The sequence below is a fragment of the Lonchura striata genome, chromosome 1A, assembly GCF_050655825.1.
Source record: "Lonchura striata isolate lonStrDom1 chromosome 1A, ASM5065582v1, whole genome shotgun sequence".
NCBI lineage: Eukaryota > Metazoa > Chordata > Aves > Passeriformes > Estrildidae > Lonchura > Lonchura striata.
The window spans coordinates 28,546,282-28,564,387 of record NC_140741.1 but is presented as its reverse complement, the minus strand read 5'-3'; the positions used below and the strand labels follow the sequence as shown (position 1 = coordinate 28,564,387).

General features: G+C 40.2%; 2 protein-coding genes across 2 annotated transcripts in view; both read right to left on the bottom strand.

Annotated features, from left to right (window-relative positions):
* LOC110481816 (sucrase-isomaltase, intestinal) overlaps positions 1-3,695 on the bottom strand; it is a 59,715-nt gene extending 56,020 nt beyond the window's left edge. The window contains exons 1-3 of the mRNA XM_077783119.2: positions 3,553-3,695; positions 575-809; positions 32-134 (exon numbers count right to left, since the gene is read on the bottom strand). Of these exons, the coding sequence (XP_077639245.2) occupies positions 32-134; positions 575-809; positions 3,553-3,598 (384 nt within the window). The 5' untranslated portion in view covers positions 3,599-3,695. The remainder of the gene's footprint in view (positions 1-31; positions 135-574; positions 810-3,552) is intronic.
* Positions 3,696-5,146: 1,451 nt separating this feature from the next.
* Positions 5,147-18,106, bottom strand: part of LOC144246319 (kinesin-like protein KIF21A) — a 33,135-nt gene continuing 20,175 nt past the window's right edge. Inside the window, exons 9-14 of the mRNA XM_077783420.2 lie at positions 15,797-15,977; positions 15,287-15,451; positions 14,508-14,625; positions 11,742-11,912; positions 8,048-8,247; positions 5,147-6,307 (exon numbers count right to left, since the gene is read on the bottom strand). Of these exons, the coding sequence (XP_077639546.2) occupies positions 6,214-6,307; positions 8,048-8,247; positions 11,742-11,912; positions 14,508-14,625; positions 15,287-15,451; positions 15,797-15,933 (885 nt within the window). The 5' untranslated portion in view covers positions 15,934-15,977 and the 3' untranslated portion in view covers positions 5,147-6,213. The remainder of the gene's footprint in view (positions 6,308-8,047; positions 8,248-11,741; positions 11,913-14,507; positions 14,626-15,286; positions 15,452-15,796; positions 15,978-18,106) is intronic.

Genomic DNA, 18,106 nt, shown 5'->3' with positions numbered 1-18,106 from the left:
GTCAAATGATTCCAACCCCCCAGATACTCACCCTGAACCGGAGTCTGTCCTTTGTCTGGAACTCCACTTCCAAGACGATGGGGGAAATGTCATTTCCAAAGAGGGACAAGGCCTGGCGCTTGTTCAGCGTGACTCTGCATGGAAACACACGCTGGTGCCCACCACGAGTGATCGCTGCCCGAGACCACCCTGGGGCAGGCCAGGAGAACCACCCAGCTGCTCTGTGGCAGCTCTTTAAACGAAATCATTGACTTACTGAGAGAAATAATCCCTGTGGTCAGGTTAGGCCCTCCTGGATGTTGAGGGATAAAACAGAGGCCACCAAAGAAAGGAGACCTCACGGTTTCCCGGGACACAGCTCCCAGGGTGGGAGGAGCGCTCTGTGCCCTCACCTGGATTCCTCCCCTGAGGTGCGATGGGAGCACAAGCCCCAGTTCTATGGCCTGCGCACAGGGAAAGGCGTCCCTTTCCCTCAGTGCCACATGTGCATGCAGAGCTGAGGCAATGTTTCCGTGAGAGCCCGGCGCGGCAGCGGCGGCCGTGGGGCAGTGCCCGAGGCGCCGCACGCACTCACCTCCAGCCCTTGTCCGTCGGCTCGGCGCTGCCGCTGCGGGCGTAGCCGTAGGGACTGTCCTCGGGGAAGAAGCACCAGGGCGCGTTGGACGCCCCGGCCGAGCACCAGACGCAGCCCCGCGCCTCGCAGGCCTCCTGGGAAGCGCCGGGCTGCGGGTGGCAGTCAATGCGCTTCTGCACCGCCACGGCGCCGGGGCACTGCGCGTCCTGCTCCGAGCCCCGGCACCCGCCCAGCGCTGCGAGCGGGAGAAGCCGTCAGAGCAGCGCGGAAAAGCCCGGAAAAGCCCCACAGCACTGCCAAATTCAGCTATTGTTTATTCTTTGGATGTGCTTTCTCCCCATCTTAGGCCTAGTGCCCATTATCCCTTGGACTGAGGTGAGGGCCGAGCAGCTGTCTGCTCACAACAGAGCAAGAGCTGCCACCGCTTTCTTTTACAAGCGCAGGCAGTGGGTCTGCATTATCCTGCACTCAGAGCTGCCTGTGCTCAGCTGAAGCACGACTTGCTTGAAATACTCATAGAAAGTTAAATAGCAGCGTAATGAGGCTGCTGGTGAGGCGTGAGAGCAACACTGCAGGCTGGCAGAATAGGAGGGATTCTTCAATAAGGACTGCTATCAATATTAAAGTGTTACATTTTCTGTATACTTATGTTATACACAGGTGTTTTCTATCGATAGAGACATAAATATGTGACAAGCAGCATGCAGTTGTATTATATAAATAGAAAAATAGTGAGTATATGTTCATATCAGGTTTCTTTTCTGTATATCATATGACAACTGTATCTACAACAGTATTAGTAGTTTGTGTTAATACAGGCATGGTTATGAGTAAAGGGAAGATGCCAGCAGTAAAAGAAAAGGCATATATTAGTCATTCTCAGAATCATCATGAAAAAACTGTTAGTAAGGTGCTAAATTTTGCCTTTTTACAGCTGCAAGTCAAGCCCTCTGGTTGAGAGCCTTTGAAGAGCAGGGGCACCACCAGACCAGTTCCCTGCTGTGCTCACAAACTGCTGTTAGTAAATATTCTCAGAGAGAGCAGACATATCACAGGCACAGTACTTGTTCTGAAGTTCATTTATGTCATCAAGATTAAATCTACTTGAACATTAATTGCCCTTTCCTACAAAATGACTAATACCTCTGCTTTTGGTTTTGTTTTTTTTTTCCATGTGGACTGTTGTGTGCTTGAAAGCCTAAAACACGATTGCTGATGCAATCTGGGCTTCTCCACAGAAAGAATTCTACAAGCAGATGTGCACAAGCAGTAATTATGTGTACTGGGAAAAATTACAGAATGAAATAGTAGATTTTTCCTAGAGAATGCCATCATGCTGGAATGCCAGAGTTGATTTCCAAGTGGGGGATATGAACACAGAAAAGCAGGAGTGCCACCTACATTTTTTTTTGAGTAAACTCTCATTCCCCTTTTAGACAGGAACATCTGACACTCGGGTCTGATGCTCCCAGGCTGCTCAGCAGACCTCACTGCTCACTGCCACAGGGCCTCATTATCATCTTCTAGAGGCTGGAATTAACAGGAATTATCTGACTGTTAACCTCTGCCAGCTGCTGGGCAGGTAGGATTGGTTTCCACCTCTGTTTTCTGGGGCAGAGAGTCAGGTCCCACAGGCTGACTGCTCTCTGTCCAGCATTCACTCCTCCTGATACATCACATAGAAAAACTATAAATTCTTATTCTCTTTTTCATCCAAAGCATAATAGGAATATGAGCATCCTTCTGCAATCCCGCAATTATTTCTTCTAGGAACACAAAATAAACTAAACCCATCACACTTCATTTTGGTCTGGGTGTGTTTTCTAGTGAGAGTCAAATGCAGCATTCGTGTTTTCATTGCTGAAATCAAGAAAAGTATGACTGAACAGACTACAGCAGATTATTAATGTGGTGTCATTTTACACAGGATAGGTTTGTGGGAGAATTTTATGAACTAATTTGTATTGTAAAATACTTTCAGAATACTTCTTATCAACGATATTGTGAATGAAGAAGCTAGTTCAAAGGAAAAAACATTCCCCCTGCACAAGCCAAGACATTTCTCCCATTTTTTCTCCCATTAATGCAAACCTTACATTTTCCAGCAAATTTTAAAAACAAGGACTTGCAGGTGTGAGCAGCTGAATAAGGCTGCAACCTTGTTCATCCCTTGTTCCTGGATTGTCTTGTAGTACAAATGTGATAGCAGCAAGTGGGAAGATACCATTTGCCTTCCCTACTTAAAAAAATAATTTAAAAACCATAATTTTCACTGTATTTACAGCCCATGTCTGTAAACATACAAAGAAGACGAACTCCAAACAAGCAGAGTGGAATATATAGCAACAGCTACAGCTACTTGCTGCTTTTCCATGATAATTTCCATGGGAACAGAAGCTAAAGCAAGGCAGTTGGAAAGATACAGGTGAAAAATAATCCTCATTGATTTTTAAAAACCCTCACTTTAATTTTGAAAAATTAGATTAAAATTAAGGCATAAGGAAGTAACTGAAGTATTAACATATCATTTTTAATTTAATAGTATTCATATTTACATGTTAGGTTAATCTGTACATTTCAAAGGCATTTGCTGCAGAGGTTCCATCCTCTAGCAACAAAAATAATACTTATTCTCCCTTTATTATGCTCTGGACCAAATTAACTTCTGGTATGCTGGAGCAAAAATTACAGAAAAAACTAACAAAGTAATAGGTAACTTTCAGGAGCTGAATGGTCCCACTGATTCCCCTTTGACAATGCTGGTGCCCAAGTGCTGAGTACACTGTAGGACTGGGACATATTTCTAACCAAGTCAGCTCTGCTGTCCTCCCACAGTCCACCTCAGGTAGAGTCAATGCCATGCCTGTTCTGTCCTTTTACATGAAAAACAGTCATCTCTTTTAAAAGCTCTTCTATCGTTAGCACATTTATATTTTGCTTTTGAAGCCTAGGACAAAATGCAAATGTGGTGTTCTTACCTGCGAGCACAACGGCCAAGAACCACAGGCTCCTCATCCTCGCCATGGCTGAAGGAGGCAGGACTGCAGGCACACTCTGAAGCCTTTTATACAGGGCAGGAGCACGATAAGCACTTGTTCTGATACACAATCAGAAGCACTGCAAATATGTTCTCAGCATTCATATCATTGATGAGATTATTTCTAACACATGACCTTGCCTGCATCTAAGCAGATAAGTAAGATACAGTCTCATTTTTCCACACACTCTGTTCAACTTCTCAATTCCAACTTTGAGAGGAAAACGTGATTTTTCCATGACTTCTTATAAAATTAATTTTTCAGGAACCACTTCAAGTTTTTTTGACACAAACAGGTTCAGACACTGGGAGTCCAGTGCTTACCTTTTTCTGATTTCATATTAGCTTTTGTCACATAGATGGGTTTACAGCACAGATGAAATTTGGAGAAAAACAAACAAAGAATTCTCCATTAAAACAAGACAGTGATACTGTGACCTTTATAAAATGACATTTTTCTTCCAATTACTTGATGGCAAGAACTTTCAGAGCAAAAGTGTGAAAGCTTTGTTCTGTGGTAAGATTTGGTTTAGGTGGAATATCTTTCTGGAAGGAAAAAAATTAAACCAAAGTATTTTTATGAATACATTAAGTAACATTGGTGCCTATCAGGAGATAAGCCAAACAAAATAAATGCATTGCCAGGTATCACTGGAGAGGAACATCTGCAGCTCAGGCCAGGGCCACACAGCCCCATGTGGTGAGCAGCTGGACAGGGGGAAGCTTTTCCCAGGTCTGCAAGGGCTTTTGTCCTGCTGTTGCAAAACACAGTATTCACATGAATCTTGCACACACAGCCATGAGTCTTCAGCCCCAAAACCAGGGGTCACCAAGCTGTTGGTATCATTTGTGTGGCTTGGCATCACATCTACTGGGCCAAGGGGAATGGGGATCCCCCACCAGGCACAAAAAGCCTCTCATGTGAATCTTGCATGTAAATCCACTCTCCACTGGAATTTGCTCAAGGTTGTTGTATAGTTCCAAATAATTTGTGTGTATACCCTTTGAGTAGCTAAGAAGCAAGACAGACAAACACTAAGTTGTAGTGCCGCTGCTTATTTTATCTAATTTATACATTGTTTTTTAACAATATATAGAAATCATGACCCATTTCTATCAAAACTTGGAATACCTTGGGAACCTAAAATTGCAAGCAGTATTTTCATCTCCTTTCAAGCTGAGCAGAGAAGGAAGTAATTCCTCCAAGATCAGTAAGGGGCATCAGCACTTCTCCTTGTTTGACAGAAAATATGAAATAAGGTAAGAGAAGTGTCATCTCCTAGGATCAGGAGTCACTTGCTCCATTTTATATCTGTACTGTACTAAGTGTGAGGGAATCCCCCTAGGGTTCCTAAGTGCTATACAAACACAAATTATGGCCAAGGAGAAGACAGACATGGGATACAATGGGATAAGTGGGCTTTAGTACTCACCAAGCTATTCTACTGCACTGTGTAAAACCATGGCTTTTGTATTCAACACCTTTGCAAAGGAAATTTTTGTAAGGAAGTATGATGGACAAGGCAAAAAACCAGTTCATATTCACATCTTTATTTGTTACCTACGCAAGCTAAAATTTTAAAATTTGCAGAATTTACAAATTAATATTCAGAGCAGTTGGGTAAATTATATATCCTCCCTCAATATCCAGGTTCCAAGGGCTTTAAAAGTCATGCAGGCACAAGATAAGATATTTTCTTTATACAGACATCTATTTACATAGCTTTTCCCAATAAATGTGGTTCAGTTCTCAAAGTAACTGCCAAGGTTTGCAAAACAGTGCATTTAAAATACATTTAGCAGCGTATAAAATTAGATAAAAAGAGAAGAATTTGTTTAAAAAGAAGAAAATGTGAGATGACAGAAAGAAATCCATAAGAAAAATAGATTAAGATATATTTATCATGACATTATGAACATCTAGTCATTACAGAACATAGGCAAAACACAAATAAAACACAGCCATTTGTGAGCACTTGAGTTCTAGTCCTGAGCACAGAGTATACACAGCTGCACAACTTTGGTCAACACAGATTATATGCTATCAACACACAAATCATATAGCATTTGCTGTTAGCAGGATACAGCCATGTCAGGTAGATGTATCATTAACAGCTTCTTCCCATCTATTATTCACTCCACTTTCCTAACAACAGTGTAAGTGACCTTTAAAGTCTTCAAACTGCCTCTCATAATCAAAAGCTTATTCCTGGGACAGGTTCCTTCCCCTGTTACCCTAAAATGCTAAACAGCTGATCATACTTGTGAGTGAAATACAGCAGAGCACTTTTGTTATATATTTCAGGTTATTATTTTGAGATGGTCATTAGAGAAGACTGAATTCCAGTTAATTTAAACTGCAAGTATTACATACGCACACAAATTCAGCCGTAATAGATAGAGATACATGTGACTGTTGAGACTCAAGCATGTTACCAAGAGGTTCTTAAATACAGTACATATTTTAAGGACAGCAGGTCTAGTGGAAGAGTTCACACATTTTCAGTCCATTCCAGTCAGCAGTGTTTAACTAATAGACATGCAGAAAACTGCATAGAGTGCACCTCAAATTGATCAATGTATTCCTTAATCCCCCATAACTTCAATTACTGGCAAGATCTTCACTTGCATCTCCTGTATCTGAGATCTGTCCATCTATCATATTTCGAGCTTTCCAGATCCTCACAGTGCGATCACTGAAACCAAACAGAGCAGTATTAGAGCACTGTGATTACACTGGGGAGGGAGAGAGGGCCAAGGGGGGGCAGGGGATGCTTCCTTAAAAGCTTGAGTGTCTTATTCAGAAAGGTATTGTTGGCAAAATAACAGCTCTTTAATGGACATGAAGGGAGTCTCCACCTCCACGATACTTCGTAATTTAACATGTACAATATTGAAGATTCCCCAACCTAATCACAGCACTGGCTATGACCTTTAGCCATCTAAGAATGTATGAAGACTTCATGCTCAAGGAAAGAGGTGTCTGTCTATCATAAGAAAAATTAAAAAAAAAAAATAAAACAAGGACAAAACCACAAGACAATATGAAGTCCCAGCTCTCCAACAAAAAATACCCAGCAAACCTAAACCAATTTGCAAGGTGTTAGCACATACTAGTGAGTTGGCTCTTACTTTTGGAAAAAAAATCATTATTTACACAATTTTAAAGTATGCGTACATAAAATACCACACAAAATGTGTTATAAAACTCTGTTATAATTTAGAAGTAAAATAAAGAGTTAGTCTTGTTAAATAGCAATTTATTCCATGAAAGGGAAGTTATGAATTTCTCATATTAATGTTTAACTTGAGTGCCTAGCCAACATTGTTTCCTATGTTCCTCACAAGCCCCTCAAAGGAAACCAGCAGATAGAGCAGACTTTGTGACAGTTAAAAGTCTTTTCTGACTTGTGCCTTCATTCCACTGCAAATTGTTAGGAACCATCTAAATTTTTTAAGCCCACTGCTAGAAACATCAAAAGACTAAAATTATTTTATTAGAAAAACATAATGAATTTCAGATGCTTGTATGTTCTAAATGGATTCAGAATTTTTAGGCAAAAAGAGACAGAAGCTTTGACATCTCTACCCCTACCTATTAGTGCTTAAACATAAAACCTGACCACCAAATATGAACACTTGGCTACTTTGAAATCCTGCTATGATTCAGTAAGACCTGTTTGTAATTCAGAAGGCCAGAAGCTTCCACAATTGGCACAAGAATGTAACACGTCAGCTTTCACAGCTCCTGTGCTCAGACTACACCACAAAGAGGCTCTGTTGCCGTTCCCTGCATATTCTCCATAACAAGGTACTTTTCTTGGTCATTTCCCCTGAGATTTCAGTTCCTCAATTTGCTCACTTTTACTGAGCAGACAAATATTCAAATCAAGGTGTTTACAGGACAGTAGGATGGCTTGCAAAGCTTCTGCTGTATGCCAGCACTTAAAAACAAACCAACCACAAACAAACAGCCATGTGCCATGGCTTTCAGGAGAATTTGCACAGGTAAGGAATGAGTCCTGCCAGGAAAGAGTCCAGCTGTAGAGATAAGCTTATAAAGTTCTCAAATACTGCCAAATTCTCCCTGACATCCTGTAGGATCAGCGGTCTCCCAACTTGTTTTGATCATGCACTCCCTATCACTAAAATATTTTTAAGCCCACACTGCTGTGTATGTTTATTAATTGTATACACAAACCACTGAATTATAATACTTTATTCCAGCACCCCACTGGGTCATGTTATGCATCCTCTGGGGTGCAAGCACCCCACTTTGGGGATGGCTGTGATAGACATTAGCACTGAGGGGCATGGAGTGGACAAGGTCTCCTGATGCTTTCTATGAAGTGAGTTACACATATCCTACACACAAGCGCATGGACAGAATTCTAGCAGGGGACACAGAAAAGAAAGATTCATGGAGAAGAACTCACTCTGCTGCTGTAAAAATCTGGCTGGAGTTGGTGCAGATGGCATTTATAGGGCTGTCATGTCCCTTCATCTCCCCAATGGGTGCAAAGGGATCCACGTTCCAGAGCTTGAGGGTGCCTCCCCTGCAGCCGCTGAGCAGAACCGGCACACCGGGCACCAGGCCAAGAGCACAAACCCAGTCCTTGTGAGCATTAGGGACTTGCTGAAAGAGAGAAGGCAGACAAGTCTCACAGGCCTGCACAAAATTCCAGAGGAACAAGCACAGAAGTGGGAAAAGCCCAAGTTGTAAGTAAGCCTGATTCCTTGTCTTGCAGCAGTTTTGCTACCTGGCTCTGGGTGGCTTCTGCACCCTTAGAGCAAGGAGAGTGCTGACTTCCAAGAGTGGTTTTTTTTGTGAAATAATACTGCAATAAAAAAAGAGATCTAATATGCACAATTGACCTAATGTGGAACAGAAATCAGTTTAGGATAATGTAAAGTCTGGGTGTTTTCAAATGCATATTTGAATACATTTTTGAACATATGGTCTCTGTATATGTTTCAAGACTCTATAACTGCTATAAAACACATAAAAAGAAAATCCAAAACACTGCACAAAAATATACCAGGAAGACAGAAGCTGTTTCTGGGTTTGCCTTCTTTGTTCTTTTCCCATTACACTTTGATTTTGTGATGTTGCAGTTCACAGAAACACATTAATTTTTTGTTGAGGAAGGGCACTAGCATTTAGGTTCTCATTCAGAAAGCAAAATGCTGCACAGACGAGCTGAGAACAACATCCTTTTGTTGTTCTCAAATTTATTTGGACACATTTATTTGTTCTCACAAATAAATAAACAGGGAAAAAAAATAAAAAACAACATGGGGAAATAATAGCCAAAATTTGCTGTCTTTTGGGGATACCAAATGTGGCTTTTCTCTAGTTCAGCTTAGTAAGAATTGCTTTGCTGCATTGCTCATAATGGAGTACATTCAGCTTTCTAGGATCACCTTGGTGTTTCATTTATAACATGCACAGCTACCACAGCACTGGTAGTCTGATTCTGCAGCACTTCATGAAACTGGGAGTGGCAGGGGCGTGGGGTGGCTGTGGTTCCTAGAAATCCCAATTTTGTCACAGCGGGGTTTTGTGACTTGGGATGTGCAACCTCAAGTGAAGTAGATGATCTCCAAACTCTTGAATAGCATGCTTGCTAAAGGATTTTCATCAAATACAGAGGATCACACCTGGTCAACACATGTATGCCAAACCAGAACCTCTAATGCAACATTAGCCTTTCTGCTGTAAAGCAGCCTGGCTCTGTTTCATGTTTTGGTTGCTGGGTTTATTAAGGAGAGCAGCTGTTCAATCTGCAACCTTGGAGGTTTTGAAAACTCAGCTGGGCAAGGCCTTGAGAAACCAGACCTAACTACAAAGCTGGCCTTGCTTGGACCAGCAAGAGAACTTTACATTGTGTAACCTCCAGTGGGCCCTTCAACTCTGAATTATCACATGATTAGCAAAGCAACAGCATTTCTCATTCCCTAAAAAAGACAATGAATAAAAATTATTTCTATTCTGTCAAATGCTTCAGTCTCACCTCCTTGAAAAACATACAGCATTTTATAGAAATAGAAATAAAAAGAAAGAAGCAAGTATGAGATGATTCTTAACAAGTTCTGCTTTTTAAACAAACAAACAGGGCTGTGGAGTTGCGTTATTTGTATGTTTTATTATCCCTGTATTATGTATTGGTTTATTCCTTTGTACCCCCGTGTGCAACTTGGTTTATCCCCAGTTTTCCCGCCTTGTCCTCCCTTCCCGCCTTTCCAGTATCTATCCATCACCCTGAAAGAGGCATTTTACCCCCCCCAGGTGCCTTGTCTATCACTCAGTGCCCCTTCCCATCCATCCAGAAGCTTCTACTCAGGGCACCGGGTGATTGGGCGAGGACCTGGGGCTCCCCCCATATCCTTCCCCCATTGGACCCCACCATATCCCCCCATCCCGGAGCCACCCCCTATCCCTATCCCCATGGGTCGTTGGATACCCCTCCCTTACAGTTTATAAGCCAGTGCAAGCACCTTGTGCTTGTTCCTGTTGGCTGGCACCGTTCTAGGACATTTGGCCCCGTTGGGCTACAATAAACTCGGACTTAGCCCCCAGCAGGATCCGCTCTTCATTTACCACCGCGAGGCTTGCCAGCGCTGCCCGGAACCCACAAAGGCACTCTCCAAACCCCAGCTGGGAGCGGCGGAGGGTGCCTCAATCGCCCACTCTCGCCCCAGAGAAGAGCTAGCCGGGGCTGAGAGAAAAGGGAACCGGGGCGGGAGCGCAGCACAAGGCAAGTGGAGAAATTACGAAATGCACATATATATACCAAAAGGAAAACAAGGAAAGTTATATAACTAGTCCAGTTTACATACTTATTCACCCCTGATCCTGTACTTTTTCTGACATTAAATTAATTGCAATAGCAAAAATGCATACTGCATTATATTTCAATAAGCCTAAAGTGCAAGAGTGAAGACACTCCTTACAACTTTTATGAAGTCATCCTGAGAATACAAAATCTTTCCAGTACCTATGATTTTCGTACAAGCTGCTTAGCACATTTTTCTGGACAGACAGATGTGAGGGCAGATGTCCAATAGGGCCAAGTGAAGATTTTCTGTAAGATGCTAAATTTATGAATCCTTATTTTAACTGTGAAATCTTCGTAGTATTCTGAAAATGAAATGGCACTGAAGTGGATTATTTTGAATGAAGGTCAAGAAAGTTGATATATTTATGTAATACTAGGTATGCCTATATAGAAATTTTCTTTTTGAAGTAGCCAGTCCATTATTTTCTCATGTCCCAATACTTTAAAATTCTATTTGTTTCCTTGCTATCAGTCTGCATATTAAATGCATGCTCCTCCTTTCCCTAAAAATTACTGCAAAAACAGCAGTCTCTTCTGGTATTTCTTTTTCTACGTTCCAGTTCTCACTCAGCCTCAAGTTTAATAATCACAACTATACCTCAAGAACCTCTCATAAGACCTAGAAGAAAAGAACAGCTTATAGCAGGTCGACAAAAAGCAAAGTTCTTCATGCCACACAAATTGCAGATTCCCCAGATTTGAGGTCCTTTTACACCCACTCCCTTTTTTTCCTTTTTACGTAAAGGAAAAACATACCGCAAATGTGTTCTGACAGCAAGTGTTGTTATAAGTGTGTTGTATACATAACATCACACATGCACTGTATAAGGAGATGATCTAAGGTCTAAGACTGGGTGGAGTGAGATAGGCTGTAAAACCTCATCACAAGAAAACATTCTGTAGCCTGATTTAAAGTATTGTTTCTCATTAATGAGTTCCCAATCCAAAATTTACTAACTTGTCAAAGACAAGTATTCAATGATTCCAGTCACAGATGAGGCAAATGCTGCTTTTATTCTGAAGCAGAAAAACAACCCCCATGTACTCAGAGCTTAAACAGGATAACCACTTCATCACAATTTCCTGATGCTACATGCACACAAGAGAAAAGCAACTGCATGTAAAGATCAAGTACATTATTGATTGCTTTCTTAGTCAATGCTCTATGCCTTCCCTATTAAAAGCATCAGTGTCTATGTGAATAGTCATTGTATGAGCCTGAACATTTAAACAGCCTGAAAACAGTTCTACAGCGTGACTGTCACAGCCGCTGCATGATTTCTTTCATTACCTGAAGAAGGTCTTTTTGAGGCAAATCCCATTTCTTAATTCCATTATCTCGCGAGCCACTAAAAAGGTTATCTCCCATAATAGCAAGTGCTTCAATGCCATCATAATGAGGAGGTTCAAAATTGTGTGTAGGACTTACACTTCCAAGAGCCCCTTCAGTCACATCAAACATCTAAAATAAATAATGAAATATGTTACACGAAATATTCTGTCATCTAATCAGCTTGAAAGTCATGCAGCAAATAAATTTAGGGAAAAATCTTGTTACAGCCTTATTACAGGCCACAGTATCACGATGTATATTTGACAGAATTTATCTACCAGAACTACTCCTTTCTCCTCTTCCACCTCCTGCCTGAAGTGGGAATACTCCACTGACTTCAGAGAAGTACTGGGAAGAAGTACTACTACTTGAATATCATATACACAGCAGCTTCACAGGAAGGGCCCATATATACCCTGTGTGATGGGCTAGAGAAACAAAGTTCATGGGTGAGTTTGGGAAACATAACTCACTCTGGGAGAATTGCACAGGTAAGTAGCTTCAGAAACAGGACTAATGTGTTTTTCTGGACAAGTTGTTTTGGTAACGGTTGCATACTATTACACACTGATGCTTTTCATGGACTAGACACACCTCTCTCCTTGCCTGTGCTCCAAGAATGGGGTGTTAGAACAAACTCTTTAAGAAAGATTGCTTTAACAATTTAAGGCAAAATCAATGCCATCAGGACTTTGTTGCTAGAGATGCAGTGTAAGCAGCATTCATTTTGTATTGTAGGGAACCAGAACTCACCCAGTGAGACTGAGCTGAAAGAACAGATGAGCTGTAACTCTTTAAACCATCAGCTCTGTTTCACAAGCAAATGTCAAATGTTATTCTCTATTATTTGCTCTTTATTGGCCTTTTAGAATAAATAAGCTTGACAGTAGAAAAGGGAGAGCTTGGTAGTGTAAAATAGTACCTTCTGAGCTAAAAATATTTGAAAATAAGTTACTGCATTCAATTAACACGCATCAGTTCCAATTGTAACAAAATATTCAATGATAAACCAGAAAATCCAGGTTCCTAGAGATGACTAATATTACTGACTCAGTAGTTTCCTGTGGCATGACAGTATCTGTCACCAGACCTGGCAGCCCAACAGCCCTATCCATGCAGAGACCCACAGATTGTTAAGGGGTTAAAATGGACCTCAATGATCATGTAGTCCCAACCCCTCTTCAGTAGTAGGGACACCTCCCACTATACCAAGCTACTCAAGGCCTTATCCAGCCTGGCTTTGAATACTGCCAGTATTCCCCTTTTTCCATCTGTACTCATTACTCCTGGTTTGTCACTACAGTTCCTGATGAAGAGTCCCTGTCTGGCTTCCCTGTAAGCCCCTTTCTGATACTGGGAATTTATGAGGTCTCCACATAATCTTCTTTTCTGGGCTGAACAGAAGCATTGAGAATTCATAGACAGCTGCTCATACAGATCATTTATAATACCTAAAGGACAGATAAACTTCTCTGACTGTTGACAGCTTTGTTTTCCAGAAGCCCTCCCACCTCCTTGATTGTCACAGGAGCTCACAGCATGACAAACTTGCATTACATGATCCCAATCTGTTGTTCCCACTGAGGTCCTTCATTCATACCGTGCTAGGATGGCAGCTCATATCTAAAGCAATATCCTGAACTGTGCAGAGAAGTCATTCTCAGAGTGTCTGCCTGTCTCCCCATTGCCTAAGATTCCCCTGGCCTCTAACCATAGGGACACTGCTGATAGGATTCAAATCCACAGCCCAAACTGTCCAACTATGCACCAACCTCTCAGGCAGTTTTTTGCATCTGGCACAGTGCACAGCCAAGCATCCAAGAATTGTAGAATAATATGAAAAAAAGAAAGCCTAGCTCAGCGAGAAAGCTCCCACAGGTTCTGTATCCTGCTCCACCCCCAGCTGTGTTCATACACTTTTTCCAGTGTGTGAGAAGAACAGAACACAGGGTATCCCCTCATAACAAGCTAGGGTTTCTTGTCCATTCTCTCTTTGGCCTCATGTATCACACGTTGGCTTTACGGATCATTTACAATTCCTTACGTCTGGGGATTTAGGTGCAGCCCTGAGAAACAGGAGCTTGTGGGTTCAAATAGCCACTGGCTGAGGCGAGCCAGAAAAAAAAAAAAAAAAGAAAAATAAAAAGAGGAAAATATAACCCCCTCCTCCCAAAAACCAGATTCCATATCCTTGAGGGAATTATTCACAATTCCAAGAAACAGAAAATTTTATTGGCCACCTTGGCTGAGAACTGCTGACCTTGTGGTCTTCCTCACTTCAGAACATAGGTGACACTTCAGAAAGAGCCTGGGCAAACCCTGGACTGTCTTATGTGAGGAACACACAGGGTGTCTCTGCTGAAACAATTAGGTCTGCACTCCAAAACAGAGGCATTGACTTAAGATACTTTAAAGAGCTAAATGTTGCCTAAAAGTAGGTGCAACAAATATTTCTCCGATACTTTGTACACCCAACATCCAATTTAATGGGGATTAAAAGAAAAACTTAACTGGAGACAACCATGGATCCATCTTCCTTGAAGAAACAAAAAAGGCACTGAAGTGGTAAGTATTATGATTGAATATTATTAATGATCCATGAGTGGTGAAGTAATTTTCATCTTGGCTATCACATTTTGAATGTGTAGATGTAAGCCACTTCTGCTGAAGCCTGCATCCCATGCTGATGTGCCAAGTTAAAATAAGCAAATACCAGTGGTTTACCTTTATATAATGATCCTTTGAACCAGTGATAATAAGATCTTGTCCATTGGAGATCTGATTGACAGTAAGGCACATAACAGGACCCTGATGACCAGTTAGCTTTCCTGTAGACTGAAATCTTTTAAGGATGAGAGAAGAAATGAGGATTTGTTAACTTTTCATATATCCAGTACAGTCCATAGCACATCTTCTGACAGAATGGATTTATTTTTATTTTCCCTATGTCTTCAGTACTCATCCTCTTGTTTACCTATACTCTATTGTTCATATCCATGGATAACTATTACATCTACGTTAAATACAACAAAACCCTTTCATGTATGCAAAATAAGAATTAAAACATTTTAAAGTAAAGGTGAATCAGTCCCCTGATAAGTATTTTCTGTATTTTGAATGCAATCTTTGGGAGCAGGTTGTCTTTGGAGAAGTGCAATTATAGTGCAACTATCATAATCTTGTATTATTTATTGCATTACTTCCATTGACTTCCCTCATCTCATCAACAATTACTAGTCAGGATTCCCATTCTCACCTTACAATGAAACCTTGTGTTTTTCCTGTCATTTTTACCGAAATGATTCACCACAACCTTAACACATGAGAAAATTACTATCTCAGTAGCCACCACAGATTGATTAGCTGATCTGTAACTGATACCATATTTTGCCCAGGTATGGACACTACCATATAGAAGAAACTGATTGTTTCATGTGCACAACTTTGCTGCCTATGCACACCTAACCACCTAAAGAACATTCTCTTTGGCTGGTGTTCAGTACCTTTTCAGGTCCCACATCCTCACTGAGTTTCCAGCAGCTGCATAGAGGAATGTGCCAGTTGGATTTAGTGCAATTTGATTGATCTGGTTCTCTCCAGCTGGGATAGCAACTGTTCTGTTAGTACTTCCTGAACACACATCAGCAGGCATAGCTTGTCCTGAAGACCTGAGTTGAGAAGGGGAAAAAAGGGAAAAAAAAGAAAAAAAACAAATTCTACAGTTTATTTGCCACACTTCAAATTGTCTCTAAAAACAAATCTATTTCACTGAGTAGAAAAGGCTACAAGCCAATTATGAATACTAAACATCTGATAAAACTCTGTATGTACATTGTTCTGTGTTTCCTTTACTGGTGGCCCATACTGACTTAGCCTGAACATGTAAAGAAAGCTGCCATCCCCAACAGTGTACTCATATTACACTGTACTACAATATTGAATTAAATATAATAAAATGTATCTAAAACTAGGACTCATCTTAATGCTTGGCATCTGAGGCTCAGCATACTCACGTCAACGTCCGAATGCACTTTGCGGAATCTCTGATGTCCCACACCTTGATATAGGAGGTTGAAACTGTGAAAACCAGGCTTGTGTAGTTGCAGTATTTAACAGAAACGACATTATTTGGATGACCCCCTAAAGACATAATCTCTTGTCCAGTTACCAGATTCCAGACTTTACAGGTACGATCTAAATAAATACAAACAAAAAGGGGGGAAATATTAACAATAATTTAAAAAAAAACTCTGAAAAATCTTGTGCTTTTCCTAAACACAGTTAATTAAAATAAATTCATTCATTTGCACTCATACACTTTCCTCCATTTCTGTAGGCAGTGCAGAAAAACAGCTAAATAAAGCAATTCTTAAAAAATATACATAGGCATCTGTCATCACCAAAACTAAGCAAGGTTAATCATTAAATGTGCTTTCAAGATCTGCATATTAGCTTTCAAAGCATTTAAATAATAAAAATCTTAAGGCTAGTGAAATTGCAGACAATTTAAAGGCTATAAAGTGTGGATGATGATAGATGAAGAGAAGAATCCAATTTTTAATTCAAGAATTCATTATCAAAAACATAGCTCAGGACAAGTTTTGAGACTTAGCATGGCCAAGTTCAAACTGACACAACAAAGCTACAAAGGTGAGAAAGGACCCAAACTCTTCAGTGTTTTGGAGGCCTCTGAAAATCCCAGCAGAGAGTGCTTTAGTCACACTTTTGATTCTGTAGCAAAGTAATTTAAATACTACAACCTTTTATGTGTTGAAATTCCAAATGCATAGAAGTTTTCAAGAAATCTGCAACACTATTGGCAAGAACAGGAAACTCTCCTTGCTGCACCATCTGTATCACTCCATGTATTTTAAACATACATTTATAATGAAATAATTACTGAAAAGATGAAGAGAAAGTTCCATGTATAGACGCTAGTTATGATAGCATGATGGTAAGTGTAGCAAGACCCTTCTGCCTCTTTAAAACACCAGCTACCAAGATCAAAGATCTGCAATGCCCATGAGCGCTTACTGGCATTTCTGAATTTGTGTGCAAGTATTATCTGATGTCAGTGAGCTGAGACGTTCTGCTTCAGCAAAAATTTCCAAAAGTCCAAAACTTTATTTAATTAAACAACTGTCTACACTCTTGAGTAAAAGCATACTTGGTAAACTCCCCTCAAAAAATATTTGCAGGAAAAATTCTCCCATAAGTTTAAAAAGCTAGGATAGGACTTCAAAAAGGAAAATATTTTCAACACCTGCAAATTTCCTTAAAAAAAAAAACCTACAAAATTTTTAGAATGCAAATCTAGATATAAAATAAAATGTTATAACATGCCCTTTTTTCCCATCACATAGCCACTAAATTCAAAATCTCAACAGAAATCAACTAAATATTATTTACAAAATCTAAATCAATGTCCTTTTTGCAGTTATATATGCTTGCACAAATGTTGAAATGTTGGCTTAAAACCGGCAAGATCAAAAGTTTGCCAATTCAAAGTGTCTGATTTGGTATTTTTAACAGCCAACTAGTAGAATAGCCACAGAAACCACACCTGAATATTAGCACATGCCAGAAACACATAGTAAAAAATACAAATTACAAATGTACATTAGGCAGAGACTGCTGTAAAAATATTATGCAAATAGGACAGATGAATATTAAGCGATGCATGACTCCAGAGCCTGTAACATTAAGATAGCTACAGGACACTGATTTCCACATCACTGAATGTGGGAAGTGCACTGAATTTACACATGTGCTTGTGCAACATAGGAGCTACTACCTAAAAAGACAAGGAAAGGGTCTTTTGCAGAGAATAGCTAATACCTAGCAGTGGTAGTGGTAGATAGAAAATGAACAACAAGAGTAAGTGAAAAGAAAAAAAATAGTGTGAGTGCATGTGAGAGATATCTTCTGGTCCCAAAGTAAAAAGATAAAAATATTTTTATCTGTTTATAAAAAATAAATATTTTTATCTGTTTATAAAAGATAAAAATAGTTTTATCTGTTTAGAATCAAGAGATACTTTCAGTTAGTAATATTCTTCTGCAGGTAAGTTGACAATCTGCAAACAGAAAGGATTTTTGAGGATTCATAATATCTAACATTTTCCTTTCAACTTTTTACTTGAATACTCCATTGTTGCACAGACTTCTTTATTTCATGCACGGTCCATACAAGACAACTCATAGAATGATTTTTCCTAATAACTAGGACCATATACAAATACCATGATAAAGTTTTCGAGTTTTCGGGTCGTGTGTTGTTATTTTGTTTCTTTTAAATCTCACTGCTGTTCTAATCAGATTCTC